The sequence below is a fragment of the Toxotes jaculatrix genome, chromosome 9 (genome assembly GCF_017976425.1).
Source record: "Toxotes jaculatrix isolate fToxJac2 chromosome 9, fToxJac2.pri, whole genome shotgun sequence".
Classification (NCBI taxonomy): domain Eukaryota; kingdom Metazoa; phylum Chordata; class Actinopteri; family Toxotidae; genus Toxotes; species Toxotes jaculatrix.
Window position 1 is genome coordinate 11,460,719 of NC_054402.1, and position 16,436 is coordinate 11,477,154.

Sequence of the window (16,436 nt, forward strand, 5' to 3'; positions counted from 1 at the left end):
AAGATTTATTTTATTTTATTTTATTTTATTTATTTTTGAGTATAGGAAACAACTCTACAGCAGCATACTTATTTTTAAAAATTATTTTTAATGAATTTTACATGTACATTATTTCACACCTACAAATAGACAACAATAATAATTAAATCAAACAATAAAACGTGGTTGTGGTGTTCACAATCAAAGGAAACATAACATGATATATGTAAACTTTTCACACACTTCACATGTATCAAAAAAATGAAATAAAAACAGCAGCTTATTGTAATTTCAAAGTGAATGTGTACCTTGACATCCAAAAATCTCCAAGGTTTCCACACTTTTTCAGATTCTCTTGCCCTTACCTCTGCAGCACTGTACAGCTACAATATGCTGTTACAGTGGAATCGCGTCCTTATCTTATATCATCACCACTGTCAGTCAAAATGTGATTCCTTCGCACTCACAAAGAACTGATAAAGCAAATTAGGGGAGTGTTAAACTCTTGATAAATAATAAGGATAATTTTTCTAAACTTTATCGTTGATTGTTGTTTATTTAGTCATTTATATTTATTGTCATTTGAGAAACACTAAAAATATTGAACCAAGTTGCAGGGGCTTTCACAATGAACTGAGGTTGTGCCTGGCATTGGGCATTGGAGGAAGGTGATATTCAACTGACCTTCCTTCTGAAGAACAAAACTATGGCTCTTGCAGACCCTTTCAGAATGAGCACCAGGGCAAAAATCAGATTGAGTGAAGCTGAATGCAGTCTCAAAGTTCACTCCTTTGAGAGGAAAGCCAGGGCAGCCTCGCTGCTGAGCAACCAACAGCACAGTAATCTGATTGTTAAAAGGTGATAGTTGGCATCAGTAGCATTGGCTGGGAAGCTGGGGCTCATTAGCTTGCACTAAAGCTACACTTTGTATTTCAGTTCCTGCCACTAGGCTGACGGAGCAAATGGTGTTTTGGGATTTTTGAATGGGCTGATTGGGTTTGTTGAAGGACAGTCTACCCTGCACTATGATACTTTTGTTGCATGTAATGCATTGTTGCAACCCTTCCAGTTAATTGTAGAAAAAATATCTTTTTTTTTTTTTTTAAATCATACGCAGCAATAATAATGATGAAAACTGTTGCTCTCTGAATAACTAAGTGAATAGAAGTAATGCTGCTTAAATGTAATTTAAATCACATTAGCCAGGTCTCTGGTGAGTCTTTTAATAGGAGCAATGTTCAAAAATTGTCTTGATAGCCAGGCTTTGCAAAACAAAGAAAGCATTAATCACACTTGATGGGAGCTCAACAGGAGTGGCGTCAGCACAGTGATGCTTATGGGTGACTTTATTATTCATGCTCTGAATATTAAGTTGATCATTGAGTCAGCCTTGTTTTCCAGACAGAGCCAAAGCAATGAGACTTTGTTCAACAGGTAACACTGTTATGAATTTGACACTGATTAAATATTACAAACAGGGGTTTTAAGGTGTCATGTAACCTCTAGATTTCATCTCCCACTGCTCTACATATTGATTTTTTTTCCCACTCAGGTCCAAACAAACTGTGCACACTACATATGTATGCACAAACACAAAGTTATTTAGCTGTCTGTGCACAGATGACACAAAGTTAGACTGTGGAGCCAAATTATAATGAATAAATTACACAAAAAATAGGAAATGTGTATTTCAACATAACAAATCTAATATAACTTATTAGATTTGCAAAACAAATCTAATATAACATATTAGATTTGTAGGTGCTATGTAATCCAAGAGAGACATAATTGACATTAAGAATAATATTTTGAAGCACAGACATTCAGTACCACAGGCAAAATAAAACAATCAAATTGTGTCTTTCGAACATGTCCTCTTCTTGGTCTGTAATCCATGTCTGCTGAGAAGAGTTCATTGTTTGGTCAGCTCCCTGAAGTCAAGCATTTACTGTTGAAGTATAACCAGGCCCTGTAACCAGTTTAACCACCCCTGGTCTTAGCCTCCAGCACAAGTCTGCAACAGAGCCACTCAGCCTAAGGGTCTGTTTATGCCCCTGACAGCCTTTTTAAAGCTGCAGGATCTGCTTAGAATCTATGCCAGCAGCACCGGCTGTCCATGAAAAACACGGGGATCCCAATGGATGGCTTGATCTTCTTTATCATAATATTAAACTACAGTCAGGTCTGGATCTGCATCTTTGCCTGTTCACCATAAGCAGCCTTATTAACACTGCCTTTGATGAAGCTGTACAAGTAAGGACCAAATGTCCTGAAATCATAAAATGCTGGAAAATCATGGAGAAATCTGGTTTTCGTGTGAGAAGCTTTCATATTATCATTAACATCAGTGTTAGGGGTGCAGTAGGTAGCTTGTGAGTAAGGATGGGGCTCTGCACGTAAGGAGCTGCTAAAGCAGTCGCATCATAACAGACACAGTTGGAAATCAGCTCCTGGACGTCGCTCTCTCCACCATTGCCCTCTGACTTTTGCGACAAGGACAGAGATAGCCTTTTAGGTGCATGCGCACCTTGCTATGCAGTGAGGCGTAGATGAAGGGGTTGTAACACGCAGAGCTCATAGCTACTAAATGGCAGCACACTTGTAAGACGTTTATGTAGCGCTTCCCTATGATGTGGAAGTCTGGGTCCAGGTCCAGCAACAGGTTCAGGACCTACACAATGAAGTGGGAATACATGTAACTGGACAGAATTTATAATGAATTTTTAAAAATATGAGTATATTAAGTATATTATATTAGTATAGTATAGTATAGTATAGTATAGTATAGTATAGTATAGTATATCAAGTATGAGTATAATACTGCAATAACAAAAAGACACCAGGAAGACAACAATGCATGAAGTAATGGTGTGCTGCTGTGATCACATTTAGGCTGAATGCTAATACTGTCGTTGTGGACAGCAAAGGAACAATTTCATTGTACAGGGGAACATGTTTTCTTACTGTGCATATGACAATAAACACTTTGAATTGAATTGAATTGAACTGAAAATTACCACATGTGACAACTTAGGTTTTAAAACCTGATAGCCAGGGGCCCATTTCACCAAATCTGCAACATGCAAGCTACAGTTTGTAACATTTGAAAACTGTGGGACTTTTCACCAATCAAAACAAATGTCATACTTGCGAGCTATGCGTGAATATGCAAGAGCCTTTTATGACTTTTTCTGCAATTTGCCTGAGACACTTGTGCAACATGACATTGCCACAGCTTGTGATCTGAGTAACACTTCTATGAAACAGGCCCCAGGTCCATACAAGCCCATGGTGATGTAACCCCTGCCCCCTTTTTTCCATTAATATGATGATGGCATCATAATCTGTTCACCTTTTGCATGGTTCATTGTGGACGTAATGTTGGTTTTGTAGACACAATTACCTGATGATGGGCTTCTGTGGTTAATGATGTATAAAATCTAATAATCTCATGGAAAGTTAAAGCTTCACTCTCTTTTTTGCTATCACTTCACTGCCGTCAAGTTTATGATTTGTAGCGGATACTTGAAAAAAAAAGTAAACTTGATCTTCATCCTATGTCTCTGCCAAATTGAGAGCTCCCTCAAATTCTACTGAACTGAACAAGGAGCACGAGACAAAGATAGTCTAGTTTAGCATGGCTTGCAGTTTGGCTTTGATCTGGGGTCTAATACAGTCTTAGACTCACCTGCAGAGGCAGCCAACACAGGGCAAAAGCCAACACTGAGGCCACCAACAAAGAGAAGGTCTTCTTCCTCCTTTGGCTCCAGCGCTGCTGGCTGTTGGATGGCTCCCCGGGTACTGAATATCGTTTTAGGCTGACAGTAATGGCACAGTACGATACACTAACTGACAACAGTGGGATCATATAGGAAGCTATGAGAATGAAGCAGGAATAGAGCAGCCGCAGATTTCCACTGTTTGGCCAGAATTCCTCACACACTACCAAGTTGATACCACTGGGTCGCAGGTCCAGGTAGCGTGTGTACAGAGATGGAGGTGCAGCCAGGGCCAGTGATAAAAGCCATACACCCAGAGTCACTGCACCACAGCCCCACACAGAGATCCTCTTCCGCACCGGGTGAGCTGAGACAGGAAGGAAAAAATAAATAATAAACAGTAAGTACAAACATCAAAGCAGTACATTATTTCACACATAAAAGCCACAATGTTTAAAGGTGTGATTAAAACATCTTTGAAATTAACTGGATGGCCAAAGATTTTATTTGTGAAAATTGGTGCACTCTTTGTGCTGATTTCATCTCAGTATCCTCAGATTGGATCTGAGAGGGGAGTTAACAGCGTGTATTGTTGTCTACCACAGTATCTTTTTTGATAGCAGGATTGTATGATGCCAAAGAAATACACTTGCAAATCCTGCAAATTGAGGGTTTGAAATGATGTCAGACTTTCCAGCTTCTCGTGAGTATTAAAGTGACCCTTAATCATTAAAAATAATGTGAAGTCCCCTTACCCACAACAACATAGCGGTCTACAGCGATGGCAGTGAGTGAGAGCACTGATGCAAACACTGTGGCACATTGCAGCAAAGGGACCAGGTGGCATAGGGGTCTCCCAAAAGCCCAGCCATGACTGTCGAAGGCATAAGACACAGTCAGTGGAACACAACTCAAACACATGAGCAGGTCTCCTGCAGCTAAGTTACCGATGAAAAAGTTGGTAGCATTGTGGAGCTTCTTGTCAGCCAAGATGCAAGCCAACAGGAAAGAGTTTCCAACACCAGCCACAGCCACTACAAGGCAGTAGAGAGGTAGGAAGAGAGGTTTGAAACGTAGAAGAAGCTCCATGCCTATGAACATGTCCAAGGGGTCACTGTGGTTGAGTCCTTGGCTTTTGCTGCCCTCTAATCTTTGTTGTCCTATTTCATGGCTGGTGTTCCCAGTCACACTGAGATCCTTATCCATGAAAATATCCATGTCCCTGCAGACCGACCTAAACAGAAGGAATAGAATTATCAATAACAAATCAAAAAGTTGCTAATAGGCAAAAGGCAATGAGCAGCCTGCACACATTATTTGGGGGATTCACTGAATCAGTGTGTCACTGATGAATGGACTTATTGTTTCTTTACCTAGAGGATAAAAGTACATGTTCACTACAACATCTTCTATGGGGACTGCTCAGTTCCAGTGAAAGCAAGAGTAAAGGAGAGCCCTGTTTCTGAAAAGTCAAGTCATTTTTCTTTCTCTTATCTTTGCTTTTTTTTTTTTTTTCTAAATGTAGGTTTTCCATGCTGTGAACAACACGTAAAATTCCTTTCACCTCCATTGTAATAGTGCAACAACAAAAAAGTGAGTGACTGACGTTTCACATCCTGCTGGTTAGATAAAATCAAAAGTGACTGAAAAGTTAGATTCTTCAACAGGTAAATATCTGGCCCTTTAAAAGTTTTCCGGAAAACAAGTGAAACCACAGAAGCTGTAAATGAGGGAGCTTACTATGGTCCTCTCTCCGATAATTTTGGTCAGGCAGCAATTTAGGTAGCTGCATGGGCGACAACTTGAGCCCCGCATTTGTTTACATTTTTGGCAAATTAGAATCTTTAAAAGTATGCCGAATTAGCTATTATCAGTTCCTCTTTGCAGTGCACCAGTGGATTTACAAGCAACTGTTACTGGATTACTTTCACACTGACGAAAACTTAAAAACGTGATGATTTTCAATCAAGTTCTGGAGTTACGAGGAGTGTCCTGATTCATGGACTTCTGTTGGACATCGGAATTCATGATAACCCCGGCAACAGTAAGTCACACTTAATATAAACATATGAGTAGTTTGTTAATTTTTTGACTGAGGTATTACTCTGAGAGGGAGTATGAATTTTGGCACCTGCCCCGTGTCTCTCCCACTCTCTCTCACTAAAACATTTAAAGTGCATGGTGTTTCTCTGGGGCCCTTCAGCTCAGTTGTTCGACTCACTGGGGGGAGTGAAAATGCCAGTAAGGTATGCTGTTCTGATCCAGAACCCATCATAAAACTGCCCAGGCAGTGAGCGATTATGAACAGGGGAGAATGTTTGTTCCATTTCATCCTCACAGGAATTTCCTGGAATCATGTCTTCTTCTTTTTCATATCGTTATGCTAGTGATCTTGTTTATTTTATCTTGTTTGAAGTTACTTAATCCCATCTGTAGATTTTTTTTTTCTTCTGTAACTCTTCTGGGAAGAGGTGCATTAAACTAAGCAGCAAACTATGGTGAAAAAAAAAAAGTTTGAGAATAAATGACTTCTCATGAGAAATGTTTTGAAGTTTCACTGGCTTGTTCAGAGAGCAATCTAAGATAATGGATTTTTTTTGCGGGTCAGTGCCCTGTGATGTAGGCTATCATGCACTGGAACATTATGCTCCCCTCAAATAGCTGTTAAATCCCATTTTTGGCCGCTGCTGTGCCATCAGTGCAGCCTGTAAACTCAATGCAGGAGCCTAAAGCCATAAAGCTATCATGAAGAGGGGAAATCGAACTCTAAAATCCAAACTGATTTGGTCTGTAAGAATATAAAATGTTAGCTGAATCTTATCTAATAATTTTAAATGATAAAGTACACAATCTTGGTTTTAATTTGGCGTTTTTTAAGTAATAAAAGGCTTTCATATTTAAAATTTTGAGAAATGCAAATAATAGAAATCCGATATGAGAAATGCCAGTAGGCCCTATGCTGGGGTAGCTAGTGAAACAGCCTCCCCTGATAGAGGACTTTCTGGATCATGGAGATTCACTCAGGTTCCTAAAAATGGCTACAGTACAGGTTAACTCTGCTGCACTTCTGGTGCACCCCCTTTTCTTTCTTCTATTTTTTTTTTCTTAGCTCGTTCTTCGTCAGCACTATAAGAGAGTGGGATTGTCCTCTCTATCTACCACCTGCGAACCACATTCTCATGCTGCTGGATTAGAGCAGCTGTTCCCCATCAGTGTGTGGCATTTTGACTTAGGCAGTAAATACTGAAAACATCAAACTGCCTCCATGCTCCCAGTAAAACACTGCCTGCACTTCAAAAGATTTTCTGAAGTCTATGAATCTTTTTGTTAATGTCAACTTCTCTTTCTTTAGAGAAAAAAAGATTCTGACCTTTATCCAGACTACTGTTCCCCATACATAGAATTGATTCTGGTGGCCAAATTTGTTGCTCACCTAAAGGATTTTTTTTCCTTTTAAAGGTCTGTGTGGAAATGCAGTTGGAAATACATATTGATCGAAAAGTCTATGAAGATAGTTTAATCAGGTGCAGTTGTGTGGAATTGACTTGCCTGTTCAGAAATAAGCTCATGACTGCAGTGCTGTTTTGCTGCCAACTCTAATGTCAGATGTTGCTACACATTTCCACCAGTGCATGGGCAGCCTGCAAGGGCTAACCCTCTGGGTTGACCAGCCCAAATTTCTTAATCTGCTAAACACAGTTTGATGCACTGTTGATATTTTGTTTCTTTTTCGTTTTCTTCCCTCATTTTCACCTAAACCATCGTCCTCTCCATGTAGAAGGAAACTATCAAATGTTTCTTTTGTTTAGTTTTGCGATAAAAGTAACAAGAGAAAACTTGAGATGTTTCATGCTCTCGTTAGGGGAGCCCTGACCTATACACTATCCTATCACTTGACCTATCACTTCACTCATCCACCTTTTGTTACAGTATACTAGAATAATAGCTACATACCCAGGCCCAGCTAAATAGTTCACTGAGGACACTGAGTACAAAGTCTTCCAGGGGGGCCAGGCATACCAGGCAGAGCATGGCTTTTATATACAATGACAGAAGCACACTGTCAGCCTCCCTCTGTAATTTGAATGAGGAAATATCCAGAGGGGCACAACATGGTTTGTTTTATTTTGTTTCTCTCTGTAACATTCAGCAGCAACTGCCCAAATATTTATGAGTCATACATTTTGCTGGTTATTCAAGGAACGTAACTGGATCAGCTTGTTTAAAGAAGTGGTGGGCAGGGTGGTTTGGGTCTAAGATGATGACTGAGGAGGTCCTGCCCAACAATTGGGCCTGGCAGATGTCCTCAACTGCCAGCAGCTGTGCGCCAATTTTGTTTTGAGACGTCTTGATGACTCTTTGCAGAGCTTTCTGGTCTTTCCTGGTGCAGCTGGCACAGGAGATTATACACAGCAGTTTGGCTCTCCACAGCTTCCTTAGAAAGTAGAGGCGTTGTTGACAGTGATAGTGGAGGTGTGTGTGGCCCAGAAAAATGCTCAGAGATGTGTGTGGTGGATGCATGTTTCCCTAACCTGACCGTCTATTGGGAATGACAGTGCTGAAGGCCAAACCACAGTCCAGCAAGAACACCCTGATGTGCGTGTCAGTCCAGGGCGGTATGGAAGGCAAGGCTGATTGCATCCTCTGTTGATCTGTTTGCCTGTAGGCAAACTGATGCCGGCCCAAAGTGGCAGGCATGGTGCGTTTGACGTAAGCCAAAATCAGTCTCTCAAAGCATTTGGAGATCCTTGGGGTGAGTGCGATTGGGCAGTGGTCATTTAGGTAACTCACATTTTTTTTTTTTTGCTTGGGGATGGGCATGATGGTTGTTGTTTTGAGGCACGTGAGGACAACAGAATAGATCAGGGAGACTGCTGCTGTCCCTCGGAGACACTATGACTGAAGTGTTTTTTAACGTTTCTAAATGCATTATAAACAGAAGAGCTCACATTTGAATATCAGCAGAATATAAGCAACAGGCTATGGAGCATTCAGCATTTAGCATATTTTTTTATTCTTTCTAACTTGTGACTAGACATTTAATCAAGATTAATGTACTTTAATTTCATATTTCTGATCACATGGACATCTGATGCAGTATTTAACTATGAAGTACATAGCCACTGTTCAGTTACAACCTGTTTACTCGACAGTGGAAAGAAGCAAAATTCTAATGGAATTTCATAATTTTTTAATCAGAAACCAAGTAGGTTGACCACTTGATATGAAGAAGTCGTCGCCATGTGTTCAGACAAACTTCAGACAAAGTGCAAGGCGAATACACATCTCGCCTTCTGTGTGAACACAACATAAGAGTCTACAGCCATGCAAGCAGGACTGGGAGGCTCAGACACAGCTGTGCTTTACGCTAAATGCTGATGTCATCATGCTAACATGCTCATGATGACAATGCTAACATAATACAGATGTTAAGCAGGTGTGATGTTTACTAGCTTCACCATCTTGGTTTAGCGTGTTCCCAGCCACCAGGTCTCAACCCAGTTGAACACCAGTGGGAGATTTTTAGGGTGATATGTTAGACAGCGCAAAGATTTATTTTAGGCAGCGCTCATCTCATTTGTTTTTACTGTGCATATAACAGAGTGAAAAACTTTACTGTTGAAACCCATTGAGAAGCTGTAATAGAATGCTTGTCAAAACTGAAACTATCACTGAGGCTGTTTTAGATCACAACAGATCAGCTTTTAATAAAGTCTGGGTTGAGAAAAGTGGTGACTGTACAGCTGCGTTTTTCCATTCCATCACTGCGTGAATAAATGATTCAGATAGTTGATAAAGTCTTTAGCAGATGGATCCGCTGCAGTGATTCAGTATGTTTAGAACACGAGTGCAATCAGTCTGAAGGGCATGTTAGAACATTTTCCATGTCCAATTCAAAACCTGTTAGTAACCATTACTTGCTCAGCAGCACTCTCCACTTTAGATCTAGCGTTTCTCAGTGGCAGACGGCATTGTGTCTTTAATTTCTAATTTGTTATGCACGTGTACATAATCAACAGCAGGAATATGTTTTCTGATCCCATCTGTTCTCACGCTGTCTACGATATCTGACAGCTTGGAAGAAATCCACCCTTGCCTAGTAACGCTGTTACCATGGCCTCTGTGGAAACTATCCAGACCCTGCAGCTAATTTGTGAGGCGTGATGAGAATTGAGAACCCTCAAAATGCAAAACAGGAAGGGCGACTCCTGACGACTCTCTCTCGCCCTGTTTTGTCTGCTCTCTCTTCCTGTCTTTCTTTACAAACACTTTTTTTTTGTCTTTGACTCCACTGACATTTCCTAACCTGTGCACTTAAAATCTTGCATTTCCATCATTCTGAGGCTGTTGATGCATCCAAAGAGAGCTGGAGGCAGAGGTTGGACAAATAATGAAATGAAATGAGGTGAAAGTTGATTATATGCAATTCTAATGAGATGACTTAATGGTGTCCCTAATTATTTGAATCAGGAATGTGGGAGGCCTGCTCCTGTCGAATATCATTATTGGCACAAAAAATACACTGAGGCTTAGGTGACGATACCACAGTAGAAAAAACGTAAATATCACATTTCTTTCACTCTACAATACCATCTCCACAACTCAGATTTTGTAGACTTGTATGAATTGCAGTGTTGTGAAAGCCTTAACCAGATACTGTGTGCTTTTAAGTGTTTTAAAGCCAGTACATTGAAATTTCACACTGCAGGGAGAGTGTTTTCCCTTGTCTGCAGGACTAATGATCAACTGCTGGTTAAATGTTATTATCTCCTGCTGACCCTTTCATTAAGTGAGGTCAAAGCCTCTCTAATAGCACTGGCTCTGCCAAGGAACAGCTCATCACAGTTTAAGACGTGCAAACACATACGTACACATTTGAACAAGTGCAGGGAATAGAAAAACCAGCACTTAAGGATTAAAGGTTAGCGGTGCTGTGGTGCTTGCTAGTTAGTGGAATTCATCAACCCACAAAGCGTTGCCCACCTGTCAAGAACTTTTTTTGTGGTTGTTGTGCTCCAAGGTAGGAAGAGTTCATTCATGTGTTACTTTACAGATAGATAGAACAAATACCCCCCTGCTTGCTGGACTTGTTTTCATAGCAATATTAATACAAGCTTCAGCAGTTTTATCCTTCCTCTGAAGTCTTTGTTCTTGTTTGCCTCCATGGTGTGATTTTTCCAACACCAGAGCTTATAAATGCAGTGCTATTCAGCTTTAAACTCTGCTATTCAGGCAGTGCCCCCCTCCCCTTTGGCCTTCATTTATGCTGACAGGATTTTTTTTCTATGATTTTGTATTGAAATTACATCCCTTCTAGTAAAGGGGCTAAGACATGCAAATGCATAATTTAAACAACAGGACTGAATTGGGTACATTCTTGGTGTTTTCTTGATAACATGTAAGGGCATATACTGATTATTTCACTGTGTGAACATGTTTTAACTTGCATATCATTACAATTTCCATATATAACGTTCTATCATGCACGCTGTAAAATTGCATGTATAAACACATACAACCATTCATATGGAAACACTTGTTGTTACACCCACTGGATCTTGAGAGGGCCCTTTAGGATACCTCTTATTCCTCCTTATACCAGAGGTTTTATTAAAATATTTCACTTATTTTCAATATCCAGGACCTTACTGGACACACAGCTCCTATCTCAAATGCCCTCTATTCTAATGAACATACTGAAAACACATTTGTCCTTTATTTCTTACAATTCAAAAGGAATTCAATAATCACAGAGATACTGAGGCAAAAAAAAAGTAATCTGAAAATAGACACAGAATCTGTGTCTATTTTTGTATGAAGGAAAAACGGAAGGACACTGGGACTTCATATCCTTGATAATCACACACCAAGCTATTTCCTTGTACTTTTTTGTTCCTACTAGCTATCCTACATACCATTTTCATTCTATGAAAATGACCAAAATATGCTACCTCGCCTTGTTTTATTCAATATCTTCATATCCATTGGTGGTAGAGACCTCAAAAATGATCACAAAATTAATAAAATATTATATTTGCAGAGAAAATATTGATTGATTTTATAGTGGTGCAAAAATGTGGGTTAGTGTCACTGTTGTTTAGCGATTTTGCATTTTTTTTTAAAAAAACCTTTGGCCTTGTAAAAATAAAATGGCATGCAGTACAGGTTTTCAATGAAAAAACAGAAAACAAGCTTGTCTTCCGTCCTACAAAGTTTGGTGAAGCTAGGAAGAATACATGTCAAGATATAAATGCCCAAACATGGCTTCCCAGATCATACATTTGTGAAAGTGTAAAAATTAAACAACATGAAAACTTTATGATATGGACAAGGTTTCAACAAATCATCTGAGACTTGCTGCAACAACCTTTATGCGATTTGACACGGAATGAACCTAACATATGCATGTACATACATGTAAATTGCATACACATGAAAATATAACACACAAAATTAAAACTAAACTACTCCACAGGCTGCAGAAACATAGAGAGTAATGTATAAAATTTGTAAAACAGTGGCTGTACTATATTGAAATTTCACACTCAAATTATTACAACACGTCATTCCTATATATAGCATTTTATTGCCTTCAGGACTGAGCAGACTTATGCACCTGCAGTTTGGTCACAGACGTCTTAGTGCTCTTCTGTAGCGCTAATGCTCCTTTGAAAGCTCACATATCAAAGTGCTGATTGCCAGACCTCCTTCAAAGGCTCCTAATTGGCATTCATTCAAATTCGGGCCACTTTTATGGCAGTGTTTGCTCAACTTATTTCAGCATTAAAGTCCTTTTCCATCAGGTGTTACATTATTTTGTCCAGCCCCTGTGTGTTGATTGTAAAACGTAGCTTGTACAAGACACTTGCGAATCTGCAATCTGAAATGGTAATTAATCTAAAATAAAACTTCTAATTAGATAATTATGCAGATTACACTGCATATTAAATTATGCCTTTTAATTGAGCAACAAAAACAATAATATAGTGCAAATATTTGAACATTTGTGGATGTTGGTGCTATGTTTGTATGTGTGTGTCCTTACATGTGTGAGTCTGTAAATGTCAATGCATGCAGTCATATCTTACCTGTGCAGATGTTTAAAATTGGAGACAATGTAAGAAAATCCCAGTCTCTTCACTTCAGCAAATATGCTTAATTTCTTCTCCTTTTCTTTGTCGCCTTTTTTGTTCACTCCCTATCTTTCTAGTTAGAGATCTTAAATCTTTTTCCTGCAGTTTTATAGAAGCCCACAGTGATATTAGGAGTCAGGCAGAGAGACGGTGTTGTCTCTCTCAGCACTGAGTGAGAGTGACAGAGGGAGGGAGGAAGAAAAAGGACCCACATAACCTCTCTCCCTCAAATCCTCATAAGCTGTGCCTCCTCCCCCCATTCTCCTTTATTTTGTCTGCATCCACACATATTCATGCTTCACGTGTATACACAGAAACACACATTTTTGCATGTATTCTTCTCAACATGCTGTGAACACCTGTGTAGTAGCCATCGATTTACCCTCAGGAGAGAGGGCAACCTATTCTTTTTGCTGTATTTGCTGTATGAAAGCCTTAATTGCCTGCAGATTCTCTCACACCTGAAGAGGATTGAGGGAGAAAATGAGCAGCCGTGTGAAAGAGGGACAGAATCATATTTATTGTTTTGTCTCTAGGGTAAGGAGGGAGCTGAAAATGCCCAGTTGTTGCACTGAAAAAAGGAAGAAAAAATTGCAGATGCATGCCCAAATGTGCAAGGTACATACAACTGAGTCAGCTCATACATGTTTGCTTTGTCTGCATCATTTAAATAATAACAAAATAAATAACAAAAAAGAAATCTAGTTATGTTCACATTCTTTATATCAAGTCCTAAACACAAAGTCCACAAGCACAGGTTAAAAAAAATAACACACGCGTGTGGCTGTGAGTCTCTCTACACCAGCGCTTGTAATGTCATGTCACTCTTCTACCAATTTACCTTTGTACTGCTTTTTGCAATGTAATGCCCTCCTCAACCCCTGCTGACACACAGACAGCAGCTACAATGCAAGTAGCATCAAGTAATGTTCAGACTGTTTTCCTCGTTTGAGCTGTTCCTTCATATCTCTCTCTCTCTCTCTCTCTCTCTCTCTCTCTCTCTCTCTCTCTCTCTCTCTCTCTCTCTGCCCCTCTCTCTGGTAAAGGCAGCTTCTTATCACCATTGTTGAACGTATGATGAGGATCTGACACTTGAGCTCAGAAATCTGCTCGGCAGGTTCTTACCACCCATTTTACACTACATCAATTGGGGGGGGGGGCGACAATTCAATACAATAATAGAACACACTGTCCATACAAGCCCATGAGAGCTCTGAGCAAAAAAAACAGAAAAGAAAAAAAGACAGGAGAAAGCAGTAGATATGGATTGCTGTATTTCAGAGGAATTCTGCGCGGCGGGTCCTTTTGTAGGAGCTTGAAAGAAAACTCAGTGTTTGGTTTGTCCGGCTGCTGTGGAAAGCTTGCAAAGAAAAGGGGACTGAAAAGGCAGAGGTATTCAGGAGGTTTTCAGCTGCAGGTCTTAAAGATGAATGGCAAAAATAAACACAGAACATCAAAAGTACATAAATACAGGTTTGGTTATGACAAGTATCAAATCGTCAAGCATATTATCCTTCAACCAATTATAATTTGCCAACAAGTGTTAGATGTTTTGATATATGCATTTATGCATTATGTTCTAAACTAATGACTGCCCCCTAGACTGCATAATAATTATAGTTGCTGGCGTATGAGTAAGCTTTTAGCAGTCAGGCATTTGGCATAAGCTGACATTTATTCAACCCTGTTATCGGTGTGTCACAGCTATCTGTGTAATTGACTGATCGACTGTCTGTGAAATTACTGCAAGTCTTTTTTGTAGGGTGGTGTTAATTGGTTGAGAATGTGTGTGCGTGCATGTCTGTGTGTGTGCATGTATACACTGAGATCTACAAATCTTTATAATGACTTTGGCTTTGGGACATGTAGCCTCTTATAATTATCTTTAAATGTGTCTTCAACTTCCCAGTTGGAAAGATTTGAAAGTAGATAGCACAGCAGCAGAACACTCATAGCAGCTATCAGTCACTGCTGGGCATATGGTTTTCAAATTCATTCAGACCTGCAGTGGTGCAGGAAGTATTCAGATCGTTTACTAGCACCGACTGCAATTCAGTTCATCAATGGAAAAATACTCCATTACAAGTTAGTCCTGCATTCGAATTCTTACTTCAGTAAAAATTTAGAAGTATCATCTGCAAAATGAGTAAAAAAAAAAGTATTCAGTTTGTAGGAAAATTAGCCTTGTATATGTTGTTGTATACTCGTGTTACATCATGAAATTGTCAGTACTGTTTTTTTGTGCATTAGGGGCATTTTAATGTTGCAGCTGTTGCTAAGTTTAACTATAAAAAGTAACGTATTTAGTACAGTGGTTCAGCGTTTTAGTTCAATGTTTCTCAACCGAGGGATCAGATGCTTATCGAGGGACCCAATCTGAGAGGTTGTGAGATGTTTAATGGGGCAAAAAAAGAAGATTTAAATTCATCACAAACTTTCTGTCAGAATTTTATCAAATTTAAGCCTTTTTGTGAAACATTGGATAATTTTACAATTGGGCCTTGAATAGTTCTTCAAATGAAACCTGAGAAGTTTAAAGGGGAAACGTGGAGACATCTGAAATGTGACAAGAGCCCCAGCTACACTGGCTTTTTTTCTTAATTCTTTAATGATGCATTGTATTTTATAATATTCGGTAAGTAAGGGAGTAAGAAGTACAATATTCCCCCCTCACATATGTGATGCAATGGCACAAAATGGATGAATGAATGAATCAGGTTATTTTACAATATGTTGAATTTCTGGCTTTGATTACCACTGATCACTGATGTTTTCGGGGTGTAGCAGTGTAGCACATCTGCCTCGCTAAATGTCACAGTCTGTCTAATTTTGATACACCGTCCCTTAAGGACACCTTTAGCAACAAACAGTCATGGTAGATTAGTTTGGCTTCACATCCCTTCTCGGCTCTGACCTTCATATGGCTGTATGTGCATGAGCCTCCCTCCAGGAAGGAAATACCATAGAGATGGATGCGATGAAGGAGATGTGGCAGAGAGAGAATCGAGGTGACCATGTTAAGAGGATTAGTGGTTGAAGTGAAAGCAGAGGGATGGTGCTTTTAGTGTAGTGTGGAAACACACGATAACTATTGATTTTAGTGAAAAGCATCAAAAAGATGAAACGCTTTTAGTGACTATAGGACAGGATAAGTATTCAAGAGTGAAAATCTTGAATACAAATAAAAAATAACAAAATAGGGACATAAAATAGAGTGTGTGAGAGTATATGTTTGTAAAGACAGGGAGAAGAGAGAAATACAGTAGAGCAATATTTCAAGTACCACTGTGTAGTATTTAGGAGGATCTAGTGGCATAAATGGAATATAATATTCATAATTATGTTTTCATTGGAGTGTAATCACCTGAAACTTAGAATGAGGGTCTTCTTCTATGGAGCCTGCCATGTTGCACCACCACGTCTCTACAGTAGCCCAGAACTGACAAAACAAACACTGGCTCTAGAGGTCCATTTGCATTTTAACACTACCTGAAGGCCACTGTAGATTCTCCCACACACTTGGAAAGAGAGGGGTGAGCGGAGGGTCGTTCAGTTGGTTGCAATCTGCAACCTCACAGCCAGATTCCACTAAGTGAGCTTGACA

General features: G+C 39.6%; 2 protein-coding genes across 4 annotated transcripts in view; one reads left to right on the forward strand and one right to left on the reverse strand.

Annotated features, from left to right (window-relative positions):
* LOC121187349 overlaps positions 1–16,436 on the forward strand; it is a 39,847-nt gene that overhangs the window by 3,875 nt on the left and 19,536 nt on the right. For 2 of the 3 annotated variants that reach the window (XM_041046553.1, XM_041046557.1), the window contains exon 1: positions 5,476–5,742. The exons of the other annotated variant lie outside the window; for it this stretch is intronic. In XM_041046553.1, the coding sequence (XP_040902487.1) occupies positions 5,698–5,742 (45 nt within the window). In that variant the 5' untranslated portion in view covers positions 5,476–5,697. Of the gene's footprint in view, positions 1–5,475; positions 5,743–16,436 lie in introns of those variants that run through there. 3 annotated transcript variants of the gene reach the window in all.
* Positions 1,911–4,919, reverse strand: si:dkey-202l22.3 (7 transmembrane receptor domain-containing protein). Its single transcript, XM_041046549.1, has 3 exons — positions 4,454–4,919; positions 3,668–4,065; positions 1,911–2,650 (listed from the first exon to the last, which is right to left on the reverse strand). Exons 1-3 carry the CDS (start codon positions 4,914–4,916, stop codon positions 2,423–2,425), a joined length of 1,089 nt encoding a protein of 362 aa, XP_040902483.1. The 5' UTR covers positions 4,917–4,919; the 3' UTR covers positions 1,911–2,422.